Genomic DNA, 15,217 nt, shown 5'->3' on the forward strand with positions numbered 1-15,217 from the left:
CTGCCGGGCCCAAAGTGTGAGGCAAAACTTTGACCAGTATGTGAAAGTCGAACATGCCTCCTCTATGTTTTTCGAGGATCTTTCCTTTCTTTTGACCTCGCTGAAAAATGTTCATAACTTGTTTTATTAAGCCTTTTGATAGCTCTGGTATACAACAGATTATTCTTTTGTCATTTCTCTACCTCCTCAAAGTCATTCTCAACCTCAGATGTGAAATATTTGGGCATTCTCACTTATTCAAAGGACTACATAAATCTGTTTATTCTGAAATAAAATATCATAGTATTTTTTCCAGTTTTTTTTTTCCCAGAGAAATGAAAAAAAAAAAAAAAAACCAAATACACTGTATTCATACAATGGAATCTTACACTATAGCAGTGAAAATGAAAAACAAAATAAACATGTATCAATATAAGCAATTCTCAGAAACATAAAGTGGAAAAAGTGCAGAATATGTAGTATATTATTTATTTAGGTATAGTTTTAAAGCGTTATTTTATTTTCTCAGTGTTCCAAGATCCATTGTTTATGCATCATAACGAGTGTTCCATGAAATACGTGCCCTCCTTAATATCCACCACCAGGGTCACCCAACACCCCATGCCCTTCCCATCCAAAGCCCTCCATTTGTTTCTCAGAGTCCACAGGCTCATGGTTCATCTATCCCTCTGATTACCCACAACTCCCTTCTCCTTTCTTCTCCCAATGTCCTTCATGTACAAGTAAGTGAAACCATATGATAATTGACTCGCCCTGCCTGACTTATTTCACTCAGCATAATCTCCACCAGTGCTGTCCATGTTGATACAAAAGTTGGGTATTCATCCTTTTCGATGGAGGTGTAATATCCCATTGTATATATGCACCATACCGTCTTTATCCATTTGTCTCTTGAAGGGCATCTTGACCACTTCCATGGTTTGGCGACTGTGGTCACTGCTGCTGTGAACATTGGGGGAGAGATGGCCCTTTTTTTCATGACATCTGTGTCTTTGGGATAAATACCCAGTAGTGCAATTGCAGGATCATAGGGTAGCTCTATCTTTAATATCCTAAGGAATCTCCACACTGTTTTCCAAAGTGGCTGCACCAAATTGCATTCCCACCAGCAGTAGAAGAGGGTTCCCCTTTCTCCACATCCTCTACAACACATGCTGTTTCCTGTCTTGCTAATTTAGGCCATTCTAACTGGTGTAAGGTGATATCTCAATGTGGTTTTAATTTGAATCTCCCTGAGGGCTGGCGATGATGAACATTTTTTCATGTGTCTGATAGCCATTTGTACGTCTTGATTGGAGAAGTGTCTGTCCATATCTTCTGCCCATTTTTTGATATGATTGTCTGTTTTGTGTGTGTTGAGTTTGAGGAGTTCATTATAGATCCTGGATATCAACCTTTTGCCAGTACTGTCATTTGCAAATATCTTCTCCCATTCCGTGGGTTGCCTCTTTATTTTTTAAGTATTCATATAGAGTTAAAATTCAAGGTAGTCCCATTTCCCCAATCAATGTTACCCTTTAGGTAAACCAATATTAAATCCACCTTTATTGTAGGAAAGATGGGTCCTTTAACAAAGATATCAAGATACATTCAGAAAGAATCAAAATTACCTTCCTCACCAAACACTGAGAATTTAGAACCACTCTCCCATCTTTTTCTTTGACAGTGTTTCTGTGTATCTGTGTTTGTCCTGGTAGTATATAAATCTTATACTTGGGGTTCATTTGGACAAGGTTCTTTTTCTTTCTTTGTTTGTTTTACATACATACATATATATAGTTTTCTCTTGTCACATACTTTTTTTAATTTATATTATATTTTCAGCATAACAATATTCATTATTTTTGCACCCCACCCAGTGCTCCATGCAATCCGTGCCCTTTATAATACCCAGCATCTGGTACCCAGACCTCCCACCACCCACGCTTTCAAAATCCTCAGATTGATTTTCAGAGTCCATAGTTTCTCATGGTTCACCTCCCCTTCTATCAGTCTAATTGTTTGTCTGTTTTTGTTTGAAAACTGGGGGCATCACGTTACCTGATTTCAAGCTTTACTACAAAGCTGTGATCACCAAGACAGCATGGTACTGGCATAAAAACAGACACATAGACGAGTGGAACAGAGTAGAGAGCCCAGATATTGACCCTCAACTCTATGGTCAATTAATCTTCGACAAAACAGGAAAAAATATACAGTGGAAAAAAGACAGTCTCTTCAATAAATGGTGCTGGGAAAACTGGGCAGCTATATGTAGAAGAATGAAACTCAACCATTCTCTTACACCGTACACAAAGATAAACTCAAAATGGATAAAAGACTTCAACGTGAGACAGGAATCCATCAGAATCCTAGAGGAGAGTATAGGAAGTAACCTCTTCGATATCAGCCACAGCAACATCTTTCAAGATATGTCACCAAAGGCAAAGGAAACAAAAGCAAAGATGAACTTATGGGACTTCATTAAAATCAAAAGTTTCTGCACAGCAAAGGAAACAGTCAAAAAAACAAAGGGGCAACACATGGAATGGGAGAAGATATTTGCAAGTGACAGTACAGTCAAAAGGTTGATACCCAGGATCTATAAAAAACTCCTCAAACTCAACACACACAAAACAAGACAATCATAAAAGAAAATGAGCAGAAGATATGAACAGACACTTCTCCAATGAAGACATACAAATGGCTATCAGACACATTAAAAAATGCGCATCATCACTAGCCCTCAGGGAGATTCAAATTACAACCACATTGAGATATCACCTTACACCAGTTAGAATGGCCTAAATTAACAAGACAAGAAACAACATGTGTTGGAGAGGATGTGGAGAAAGGGGACCCTCTTCCACTGTTGGTGGGAATGCAAGTTGGTGCAGCCTCTTTGGAGAACAGTGTGGAGATTCCTCAAGAAATTAAAAATGGAGCTTCCCTATGACCAGTAGAGCAATTGCACTACCGGGTATTTACCCCAAAGATACAAATGTCGTGAAATGAAGGGCCATCTGTACCCCAATGTTTATAGCAGCAATGGCCATGGTTGCAAACTGTGGAAAGAACCAAGATGCCCTTCAACGAATGAATGGATAAGGAAAATGTGGTCCATTTCCACTATGGAGTACTATGCCTCCATCAGAAAGGATGAATCCCCAACTTTTGTAGCAACATGGACAGGACTGGAAGAGATTATGCTGAGTGAAATAAGTCAAGCAGAGAGAGTCAATTATCATATGGTTTGACTTATTTGTGGAGAATAACAAATAGCCTGGAGGACATGGGGAGTTAGAGAGGAGAAGGGAGTTGGGGTAAATTGGAAGGGGAGGTGAACCATGAGAGACTATAGTCTCTAAAAAACAATCTGAGGGGTTTGAAATGGCGGGGGGCGTGGGAGGTTGGGGTACCATGTGGTGGGTATAATAGAGAGCACAGATTGCATGGAGTACTGGGTGTGGTGGAAATGAATACTGTTATGCTGAAAACAAATAAAAAAATAAATTAAAAAAAATAACAAGAAGCAAATCTAAAAAAAAGAAGATGTCATCCCTTTTGATGGCTGTGTGATACACTCACACACACACACACACACACACACACACACACACATACAGACACACACACTCACATCTTTATCCATTTATCTTTCGATGGATATCTGTGATCTTTCCATAGATTCCATAGATTCAATAGTTCGCTATTGTGGATAATGTTACTACAAACATTGGGGTGCAGGCATCCTTTCAGATCACACTTGTATCATTTGGGTAAATACCTAGTAGTGCAAATGCTATGTCATAGGGTACCTCTATATTTAACTTCTTGAGTAACTTCCGAACTGTCTTCAGAGTTGCAGTTCCAGCTTATATTCCCACCAATGGTGCAAGAGGATTCCCCTGTCATCATGTACTGAAATAAAGTACTCAGACACCAATCTGAGTGGCTGTGCATGGATGCCTCTGCAAGGGAGAGCACCAGCAGCTGAGTCCTGCACAGAGCTTTTATTTTGTTTTTTATCCAAAAAGCAAGGCGAGATACCTCAAAGCATGGGAAAGGAGTATGAATGGATAGTAAGTATTTGGACCCCATAAAGCAGCCTCTCTCTTATGTGTAGTCACTCAGGGAATCAATCATGGAATAAGGGTGGTGCAGGATGTTTGTCTGGCAATCCCCAAATGCAGGAAGGGAGTGCTGAGGATTACATTCCTTCATAGCACTTAATCTATGCCCAGGCTCTGGGGATTGAGGGATCCTGCTCCTGCCAGGCCATTGCATTCAATAGTCCAAAAACAGGAACACTGCTGGCATTTCCTCTGCTTCCACAATCACCCCTTAGGGCTTACAAAATATTTTCTAAGAATAATTGCACATTCCCCTTTCTCCCCATCCTCACTGACATTCATTGTTTCCTGAGTTGTTAATTTTAGGCATTCTGACTGGTGTGAGGTAGTATCTCATCTTGGTTTTGATTTGCATTTCCCCAATGTCAAGTGATGTTGAACACTTTTTTCATGTGTCTGTTGGCCCTTTGTATGCATTTGTGATTGACAAATGTTTGGGTGCTTTCTATTTTTCATTTTGATCAATTTGGCTAGGGTTTTATTTATCACATTAATTCCTTCAAAGAACCAATTCCTAGTTTCATCAATCTGTCCTAAATTTTCTTAGATTAATATATCATTGATTTCAGCTATAATCATTCATATTTTTCTTCTTCTGCTGAATATAGGGTTTATTTGTTGTTCTTTTTTTTTTTTCAACCTCCTTCAGGTGTAATGTTAGGTCTTGAATTTCAGACTTTTCCTGTTTTTTGAGAAAAGCCTATATTGCAATATATTTCTCTCTTATGACTGCCTTTGTTGAAATCAAAATATTCAATGTGGAGACACGTGTGTGTGTGTGTGTGTGTGTGTGTGTGTTTATACATGTGTGTCTATACATGTTTCTTTCAAATAAACATTGGCACTCATATACACATGTACAGATTCATTATTAAGATATCTTTCATATCACAAGCAACCTTGAGAGAAACTAGGATAGGATACGAATAAAGAGAATGAAACTTTGAATTAATGTGAAACTAAAACTATGTAAACATTTTGATACAAATATTTAACATAGAACAAGTGGCCCTAATGATTCAATTTTTCTATCTTAGTTCCTGTAAGTCAGTGTGATTTATGGCATGGAAGATTTATTTTTCTGAACCAGCTATTGGGTTTGAACAACTCCAAAGTGACTTCAGATTTCTTCTTCTACTTAAACTGGGATCTCAATACCAAATATCATTATCCAAGATAATATAAATGAATAAGATCCAAGGCAGAATTCATTAACCTTGAACAAAGTGTTATTGGATAAATGTCTGGATTAGATTTTTATTGTGGTTGTAACAAATTACCATGGTTCTGCCTTTAAAAAAATCAATTTATTTTCTCATAGTTCTGGAAGTCACAAGTCTGAAACAGGTCTCCCTGGGCTAAAATCACTGTCTGCAGAAGAGTGTTCAGTCTAGAGGTTTGGGAGTGAATATGTTTTCTTGTCTATTCCAGGTGTAGAGCCACCTGTACTCCCTGGCTCATGTGTCTTCCTTTTATCTACAAAGCCAGAAACATAGCACCTCAAAATCTTTCTCTGACCCCAAGGGTTCTGTCTCCCTCTTCCACATTTGCATTACCCTTGTAATCTATTGAGTCCACCTGGGTAATCAGAATAACTTTATCTTAGGGTCAGCTGACTATTAATGTTAATACCATTTGCAACTTCAATTCTCCCTTGCCATGACAAGACATATCCACAGATTCTGTAGATCAAGATGTGGAAATATTTTTGAGGACATTATTCTGCACACTGAAAGTCTTTTTAGTGGTGTATTTGCTGTCCACTTAGGAACCTTCATTTTGAAAAATCAAACAAAGAATTTATTTCAGACTTCAGGGTGAATACTTATACTTTTCATTCAAAATCACACATGAAAAGGAACACACGGCTTATTTATTAACATCACCCCAAAGCTATAACTGGTAAATTAAACCCTCAACTAAAACAATTCAATATCATCTCAAGGTTAAAGGGATGTGCAAGGAGTTTAGATCTCTAGAAGGCAGGCAAGTTCATGAGTATGAGGACTACAAAACTGGATTCACCTGACTTCTAATATGGTCTCCTGGGAACAGAGTCTCAGTAGGGAATGTTTCATTTCTGTACACATCTGTGGCCCACTGAGAAAGAATTGTTATGTGGTTGGAGTAACAATGGAAACAGTACCTAATGATCAGAAACAGGGAGCTGTAAATATCTCCTCTGCTGTAGAACTTAAGCAAGGGAATCCTTGGAATCACCCAGACATGGTTGTTGCTTTGGGGTTCCTAAGCCTGCCTGGAGGACCCAGGCTGCTTCCTGTTATCCTTTCTAGAAAAAGAACTTTCATCTCCATCAGCCATCCAGGGAAAAATTTGGACCTTCACATAGAGACTTTCATCTTATAGACACCATCCAGTGAGTCTGAGAGCTCAGAAGGTATTTCAGGAAAAGTTTGGAGAGAAAGGAGTCAGATAAGTTTTGCCTGAGGTCACCTAAGACTCATTTACAAGGTAGAATCATTTATGATTATTTACATAGTGTCTTCAAAAGAGAAGTGTCCATTGGACTCAGCAATACAGACATTGTTGACAATATGTGGTTGGAATGGAAGACCAGTTGGAGAAGACAGGGAAAGGGAATGGAGGACCTAAAGTTGTTCCAATGAAATTAGAATATATCCAATGAGTTTGCTGGTAAGGGGAGCAGGAAAACAGAGTATTAGGATTGGATATGTGAGCTGTGAACTTAATACCATTTGGTGGTTTTGAGTACGTTCTGTATTTATAGAAAGCCCCAGACCCATGCAGTCAGCTATTTCTTTGCAACAGCAGTTCTATATTTACATGCATTTCTCAGCATCTCTCTCAAGGTGACTATTCACATAAAAATTGTATTTAATATACAAAAAGGGGTATGCTAATTTGCTTCACTTTGCAATGCTTCATTACTAAGAGTTGTTGAAACTATATTCACATTTGTGAAAAAAAAAATGAAAAAAAGCCAGCCAAATCTCTTTACTGGTGTGATAATCACTCATTTACTTTCAGGAAAGAACTATATGGTAAACTGTTTACATATACTGACTAATGATGTCTGCCACCTTAGGAGGATGGATACTGCTATCCCCACTATTTGAGTAAGGACATTCAATTTGGAATGTATTGGTTGTCTTTCCCAAGTTCAAAGAACTTACATGTGGTAGATCTAACATTCAAAACCTGGTTTTCTGGTTCCAAAAGTTTTGCATTTAAAAACATTTGAAATTGCCTTTTATTACTTCATCTTTAAAAATCCCCTTTACTGCTCTACATTGTGTATATTCTGTTCTAAATTGCAGGTTTATTCCCTTTGCACATTTTTCTACAGTAAAATATTTTGACATCATAAAAATACAACTCGTTTCTTGTTTGGATGCATTTTTTTCTTTCGTTGTTAATTATTCTAGGCATCAGGGGATGTGACCCAGGGCTGGAATGCTGCCAGAACCAGGGAAGATTTCTGCTCATCACAGTCTCTCAGGGACTCCCTGAACTTATTAGATTTTTTTCCCCTTTCCTCTCTGTATTTCTGGAATTGCTTTTTTATGTTCTGTAAGTACAGGACACAAGATTATTGTATTATAGTGGAGCTCATGTTTCCATGTCCTTGGGAGGCTTATTAACTAGAATTTATGTACTATTTACACATTCTTCAGGGTAACGGTAATCTGATGTTGACAGCTTGCCTTGTATCATTTCTTTCAACATTATTGTGCCCGGGGTGAGAAAAGCATGGTAGTAACACAGTGCCAGGAGGTCAGAATGCACTTTGTGCATCTGTGTGAGGTGTGTGTGCGTGTGTGTGTGTGTGTGTTGTGGTGCTTAAAAAATCATCAGGGCAATGGTACCTGAGTTTGTATACTTAAATATGTGATCCTTAAATGCCATAATGTTAACCAACAGATGGAAATAAAGAAGGGATCTATCTCCATTCCCAGAACTCCTTGAAACACAATTAATAAAATGCAAAGAACATCATGTGGAGGAAGTATTCCCTCTGGCAGGAAGGCCATCTCATTCCTCAACATTCTCTGCCACCACCTGTCATCACTCTCCCTCTTGCTCATTCTCTCACACATTGACTTCATTTTGATATTTGCCTATGTGAAGAAAATGCCTTCTGGAGGGTCTTTGCTCGGTTTTCTCTGCTGACACACACTACTAGATAACCTTCTGCCTCATGCTTTGTCTTTCTGGAAACCCCTCTTAAAATGCCACCTTCTTTGCAGATCTTCCTGAACTCCTATTAACTACTCCTTTTTATACTGATTATTTTTTTTCCTTCATAGCACCACCTGTCACCATCTGACATGGTATATGATTTTATTTTTTTATCTCTATCTTCTTCTTCATCATTGAATTCTATAGCAATTTATTTGTTCTCCATGTTTTTATATAAATTGCAGTTAGTAAGAATACAGTGCAATATTAGTATCAGATGTAGAACTGAGTGACTCGATACTTCTGTACAACATCAGGGTGCTCATAACCACAGGTGGCCTTCTTCATCGACATCAACTAATTCGCCTATCCCCAAGCTCACATCTCTCCAATAACCCTGTTTGTTCTCTATAGTTAAGGGTCTTCTTCCTGATTTTCCTCTCCTTTTTCCCCTACCTTCATTTTCTTTGTTTCTTAAATTCCACACACAAGTGAAATCATATGGTACTTGTCTTTCTCTGACTGAGTTATTTCACTTACCATAATACTCTCTAACTCCATCCAGGTCACTGTAGATGGCACGATTTCATTCCTCTTGGTGGCTGAATATTATTTCATTGTATATATATGTTCCCATCTTCTTTTTTTTTTTTAATTTCTTTTCAGCGTAACAGTATTCATTGTTTTTGCACCACACCCAGTGCTCCATGCAATCTGTGCCCTTGTCAATACCCACCACCTGCGTCCTCCAACCTGCCACCCCCAACCCCTTCAAAACCCTCAGATTGCTTTTCAGAGTCCATAGTCTCTCATGGTTCACCTCCCTTCCAATTTCCCTCAACTCCCTTCTCCTCCGCATCTCCCCTTTTTCCTCCATGCTATTTGTTATGCTCCACAAATAAGTGAAACCATATGATAATTGACTCTCTCTGCTTGACTTATTTCACTCAGCATAATCTCTTCCAGTCCCGTCTGTGTAGCTACAAAAGTTGAATATTCATCCTTTCTGATGGAGGCATAATACTCCAGAGTGTATATGAACCACATCTTCCTTATCCATTCGTCCGTTGAAGGGCATCTTGGTTCTTTCCATAGTTTGGCGACCATGGCCATTGCTGCTATAAACATTAGGGTTCAGATGGCTCTTCTTTTCACGACATCTGTATCTTTGGGGTAAATGCCCAGGAGTGCAATAGCAGGGTCATAGGGAAGTTCTATTTTTAATTTCTTGAGGAATCTCCACACTGTTCTCCAAAGTGGCTGCACCAACTTGTATTCCCACCAAAAGTGTAAGAGGGTTCCCCTTTCTCCGCATCCCCTCCAACACATGTTGTTTCCTGTCTTGCTAATTTTGACCATTCTAACTGGTGTAAAGTGGTATCTCAATGTGGTTTTGATTTGAATCTCCTTGATGGCTAGTGATGATGAACATTTTTTCATGTGTCTGATAGTCATTTGTAAGTCTCCATTGGAAAAGTGTCTGTTCATATCTTCTGCCCATTTTTTTATATGTCTGTTTTGTGTGTGTTGTGTTTGAGGGGTTCTTTATAAATCTTGAATCAACCTTTTGTCTGTACTGTCATTTGCAAATATCTTCTCCCATTTTGTGGATTGCCTCTTTGTTTTGTTGACTGTTTTCTTTGCTGTACAGAAGCTATTCATCTTGATGAAGTCCCAAAAGTTTATTTTCGGTTTTCTTCCTTTTGCCTTTGGAGACATAACTTGAAATAAGCTGCTGTGGCTGATATCGAAGAGGTTACTGCCTATATTCTCCTCCAAGATTGTGAGGGGTTCCTGTCTCATGTTGATGTCTTTTATCCATTTTGAGTTTATCTTTGTGTACGGTGTAAGAGAATTCCTCTTGGTGGCTGAGTATTATTCCATTGTATATATACATACCCCATATTCTTTATCCACTCACCAGTTGGTGGACATTTGGGCTCTCTCCACAGTTTATTTATTATTGATAATACTGCTAAAAGCACCAGAGTGCATGTACTCCTTTGAATTCGTGTTTTTGTATGCTTTGGGTAAATACCATTAGAGCAACCTACAGAAAAGAGAAGATATTTGCAAATGACATAGCTGATTAAGGGTAAATATGCAAAATCTATAGAGAATTTTGGAACTCAACCAAAGCAGAAATAACCAGTTAAGAAATGTGCAGAAGAAATGAATAGACAGTTTTCCAAAGAAGACATACAGATGGACAACAGACTCATGAAAAGATGCTCAAAATATCTCATCAGGGAAACAAAAATAGAAATTGTAATTACATATCACCTCATACCTGTTGCAACAGCTGAAATTAACAACACAGGAAACCACAGGTGTTGCGAGGAAGTGGAAAAGAGGAAACCTCTTGCAATGTTGCTAGAAATGTAAAATGTTGTCAGAGCTCTGAAAAACAGTATGGGGTTTCCTCAGAAAGTTAAAAATAGAACAACCCTATGATACAGCATTTGCACTGCTAGGTATTTACCCAAAGAATACAAAAATACTAATTCAAAAGGGATTTATGCACCCCGGTATTTAAGCATCAGTATATATAATAGCAAAATTATGGAAGCAATCCAAGTGTCCATGGAGAGATGAATGGAAAAGAAGAAGTGGTATATATAGTAGTCAGCCTAAAAGAGAATGAAATTTTGTCATTTGCAATGACACCAATGGATCTAGAGAGTATCATGCTAAGTGAAATAAATCAATCAGGGAAAGAAAAAAACCACATGATTTCAGACATACGTGGAATTTAAGAAACAAAGCAAATAAGCAAAGGGAAAAAGAAAGAGAGGAAAATCAAGAAATGGACTCTTAATCAAAGAGAAACACCCCTAATTACCAGAAGAAAGATGGTGGAGGATGGGGGGAAAAACAGGTGATGGGGATTGAGGAAGGCACTTGTAGTGAGCACCAGGTGTTATATGGATGTTTTGAATCACTTTATGATGAACATGTACCTAATATTACATTTTCTGTTAACTAACTTGAATTAAATAAAAACCTAAAAAGGGACAAAGAAGATATGGTCCATATATCCAATGGAGAATTATGCCTCTGTGAGAAGATGCAAACCCAATTTTTGTATCAAAATGGACAGGACTGAAAGAGATTAAACTAAGTTAAATGAGCCAAGCAGAGAGAGGAATAACATATTTTAAAAATGTCACACAAGACAAATGAGGAAGAAGTCTGATTTAGCTCCCAACCTCATCAGGCCAAATAAAGAGGAATTGGTCAAATAAAGATGGACTAAACTGTGGAAAGAACCAAGATGCCCTTCAACAGACAAGTGGATAAGGAAGATGTGGTCCATATACACTCTGGAGTATTATGCCTCCATCAGAAAGGATGAATACCCAACTTTTGTAGCAACATGGATGGGACTCGAAGAGATTATGCTGAGTAAAATAAGTCAAGCAGAGAGAGAAAATTATCATATGGTTTCACTTATTTGTGGAACATAACAAATAGCATGGAGGACAAGGGGAGATGGAAAGGAGAAGGGAGTTGAGGGAAATTGGAAGGGAGGTGAACCATGAGAGACTATGGACTCTGAAAAACAATCTGAGGGTTTTGAAGGGGTGGGGAGTGGAAGATTGGGGGATCCAGGTGGTGGGTATCAGAGAGGGCACGGATTGCATGGAACCCTGGGTGTGGTGCAAAAATAATGAATACTGTTATGGTGAAAAAATAAAAAATTAGGTAAAAAAAGATGAACTAGCCACTGGGAAAGCAAACCTTCTGCTTCTTGGTATTAAAACAGCCTACCTGCTGTTCTACCTTGTACATTTCCTGTTCTGAAGTGTTGGTTTATACCTTTTGCCCATTTTCACTCAGAGCATCCCATCTATCACATGTTTTACACCATGAAAATGTTACTACTTTTATCTTTTAGATTCTTTATTTTTTTTCTGGGTATCAAGGAATCTAACGAGAGCAGGAGTGTCACCAGAACCAAAGATGCTTTTTCTTCCTCATGGTTCGTATTTTGGGGGCACCTGCACTATTTGATCTGGTTGTTTTGTTTTGTTTTGTTTCCTCTCATGTCCATGTCGCTCCTCCCTTTTCTCTCTGTCTTTACTGATCAGATTGCTCTTGTCTCTTTAAGTTGATATCAGAAAATTAGCATACTGATAGGTATCGCCTAGTTTATTTGTCCATAGGAATTCCTGGGTATCATTTCTGCCATCTTTAGGGGAGAGATATCAAGATCTGGTGAGCTTGACATGCATCCGCTGCTGGCCTAACTAGTGTAGCTGGGGGTGAAAAAGGCACGGCAGCCAGTAGCCCAGAAAGTGTGTGTGTATGTGTGTGTGATTGTGTGTGTATGTGTGTGATTGTGTGTGTATGCGAGTGTGTGTGTGTGTGTGTGTGTGTGTGTGTGTGTGTGTGTTGTGAACTGGGGCCAGTCCTCAGAGCAGGGGTACCAGGGCTCATTTATTGACAGAGGCCAGAACTCAAGCAACAGAAGTTACTAATGGGGGTGTCCATTTCGACTCATGGGATATCTTTATAACAAAATTAATAAAGTCCTACAAAATCAGTAAAATGAAGGATTCCCCATATCTTGAAGTTTCAGCTGGTGCAGAGTGGCAGCTTCATTCCCCAACACGTACTGCCACCATTTCTCATCATTGTCCCTCATGCTTCTTCCCCTTCGACACTCTGGCTTTCTTTTGAGCCTTGATTTTCTGAATCAAGCAGCTTCCTTGGGGCCTTGACACTGAGCCTTGTCCTTATTGGGAAAAAACTCTTCCTGAGATAACCTCAATCTCCCTTCCTATCTCCCTTGAGGTCCTGTTCACATGTCACCTTCTTTGCAGGTCTTGTGTGGACATCCAGTAAAAGAATAACACCTCATCAAGTCTCTCCTTATGCCTGCTTTCCTGTCTTCACAGCTTCTGTCACCATCTGACATTATATGTATTCACTTACAATCTCTCTCTATCATAGAATTATAAGGAAATTGTTTATCAGTACCTTGTATTCATCACCCAAACAGTGCCTAGAACAAGGTCAATACTCAGAATGTATTCCTCAAGGGATGCAAAACATTCTCAATAAAATGAGAATTTCCTTTATGCTTGAGGAACAGACAGAGGTGGAAACAGAATTTTGGATGTGATGCCCTAATGGTATGAGACCCACCGCATATATTGAATTTAACTTCCCAACTCTAAAGTGTAAGTGGTTAACAGTCATGCCAGATCACGAATGCTTGTTTGTGTGAAAATTAGTCATTTGTTTTTCTATATGCTTTTAGTTACCACCAACAGATGGAGTCAGGGAATATTACAGGAGTTTCAGAGTTTCTTCTTCTGGGATTTTCAGAAGAAACTGAAGTGCAGCTCCTCATATTTGGGCTTTTCCTCTCCATGTACCTGATCACTGTGCTTGGAAACCTACTCATTATCCTGGCTTTCACCTCTGACTCCCACCTCCACTCCCCCATGTACTTCTTCCTGGCCAACCTGTCCTTCACAGACATCTGTATTACCTCCACCACCATCCCCAAGATGCTGGTGAATATACAAACAGAGAGAAAAGTTATAACCTTTGCAGGCTGCTTTACACAGATGTACTTTTTCCAACTCTTTGCAGGGTTAGACATTTTTCTCCTGACTGTGATGGCTTATGATCGTTTTGTGGCTATCTGTCACCCCCTGCGCTACACAGTCATCATGAACCCCCAGCTCTGTGGACTGCTTGTTCTGATGTCCTGGATCCTAAGTATCCTGCATGCCTTGTTAGAAACCTTAATGGTGTTGCGGCTGTCATTCTGTACAGAGGTGGAAATCCCCCACTTTTTCTGTGAACTCAATCAGATGATCCAGCTTGCCTGCTCTGACACCTTTCTCAATAACGTGGTAATGTATTTTGCAGTTATGTTCCTGGCTGGTGGTCCCTTCCTTGGGATCCTCTACTCTTATTCTAAGATAGTTTCCTCCATACTTGGGATCTCTTCAGCTCAGGGAAAGTACAAAGCCTTTTCCACCTGTACATCTCACCTGTCAGTTGTCTCCTTATTTTATTGTACAAGCCTAGGCGTGTACTTTAGCTCTACTGCTACCCAGAGCTCCCATGCAAGTGCAGTGGCCTCAGTGATGTATACGGTGGTGACACCCATGCTGAACCCCTTCATCTACAGCCTGAGGAACAAAGACATAAAGGAGGCTCTGATGAGATTCTCTGAGGTGGTAGCTCTAAAAGGGCCTGTTGTCCTGGGACTGAAGAAGTGTCCATGACTGCCGGGCCCAAAGTGTGAGGCAAAACTTTGACCAGAATGTGAAAGTCGAACATGCCTCCTCTATGTTTTTCGAGGATCTTTCCTTTATTTTGACCTCGCTGAAAAATGTTCATAACTTGTTTTATTAAGCCTTTTGATAGCTCTGGTATACAACAGATTATTCTTTTGTCATTTCTCTACCTCCTCAAAGTCATTCTCAACCTCAGATGTGAAATATTTGGGCATTCTCACTTATTCAAAGGACTACATGAATCTGCTAAGAATAATTTATTCTGAAATAAAATATCATAGTATTTTTTCCAGTTTTTTTTCCCCAGAGAAATGAAAAAAAAAAAAAAAACCAAAAACACTGTATTCATACAATGGAATCTTACACTATAGCAGTGAAAATGAAAAACAAAATAAACATGTATCAATATAAGCAATTCTCAGAAACATAAAGTGGAAAAAGTGCAGAATATGTAGTATATTATTTATTTAGGTATAGTTTTAAAGCGTTATTTTATTTTCTCAGTGTTCCAAGATCCATTGTTTATGCATCATAACGAGTGTTCCATGAAATACGTGCCCTCCTTAATATCCACCACCAGGGTCACCCAACACCCCATGCCCTTCCCATCCAAAGCCCTCCATTTGTTTCTCAGAGTCCACAGGCTCATGGTTCATCTATCCCTCTGATTATCCACAACTCCCT

At 39.0% G+C, this 15,217-nt stretch overlaps 1 protein-coding gene across 1 annotated transcript; it reads left to right on the plus strand.

The window, feature by feature from the left end:
- Positions 1-13,552: 13,552 nt before the first annotated feature.
- LOC309852940 (olfactory receptor-like protein OLF4) lies at positions 13,553-14,521 on the plus strand (the record flags this gene model as incomplete). Its single annotated transcript, XM_082710484.1, has 1 exon — positions 13,553-14,521. One exon carries the CDS (start codon positions 13,553-13,555, stop codon positions 14,519-14,521), a length of 969 nt encoding a protein of 322 aa, XP_082566610.1.
- Positions 14,522-15,217: the final 696 nt, after the last annotated feature.

Source organism: Mustela nivalis (genome assembly GCF_964662115.1).
Source record: "Mustela nivalis genome assembly, chromosome: 1".
In the NCBI taxonomy this organism is placed as follows: domain Eukaryota; kingdom Metazoa; phylum Chordata; class Mammalia; order Carnivora; family Mustelidae; genus Mustela; species Mustela nivalis.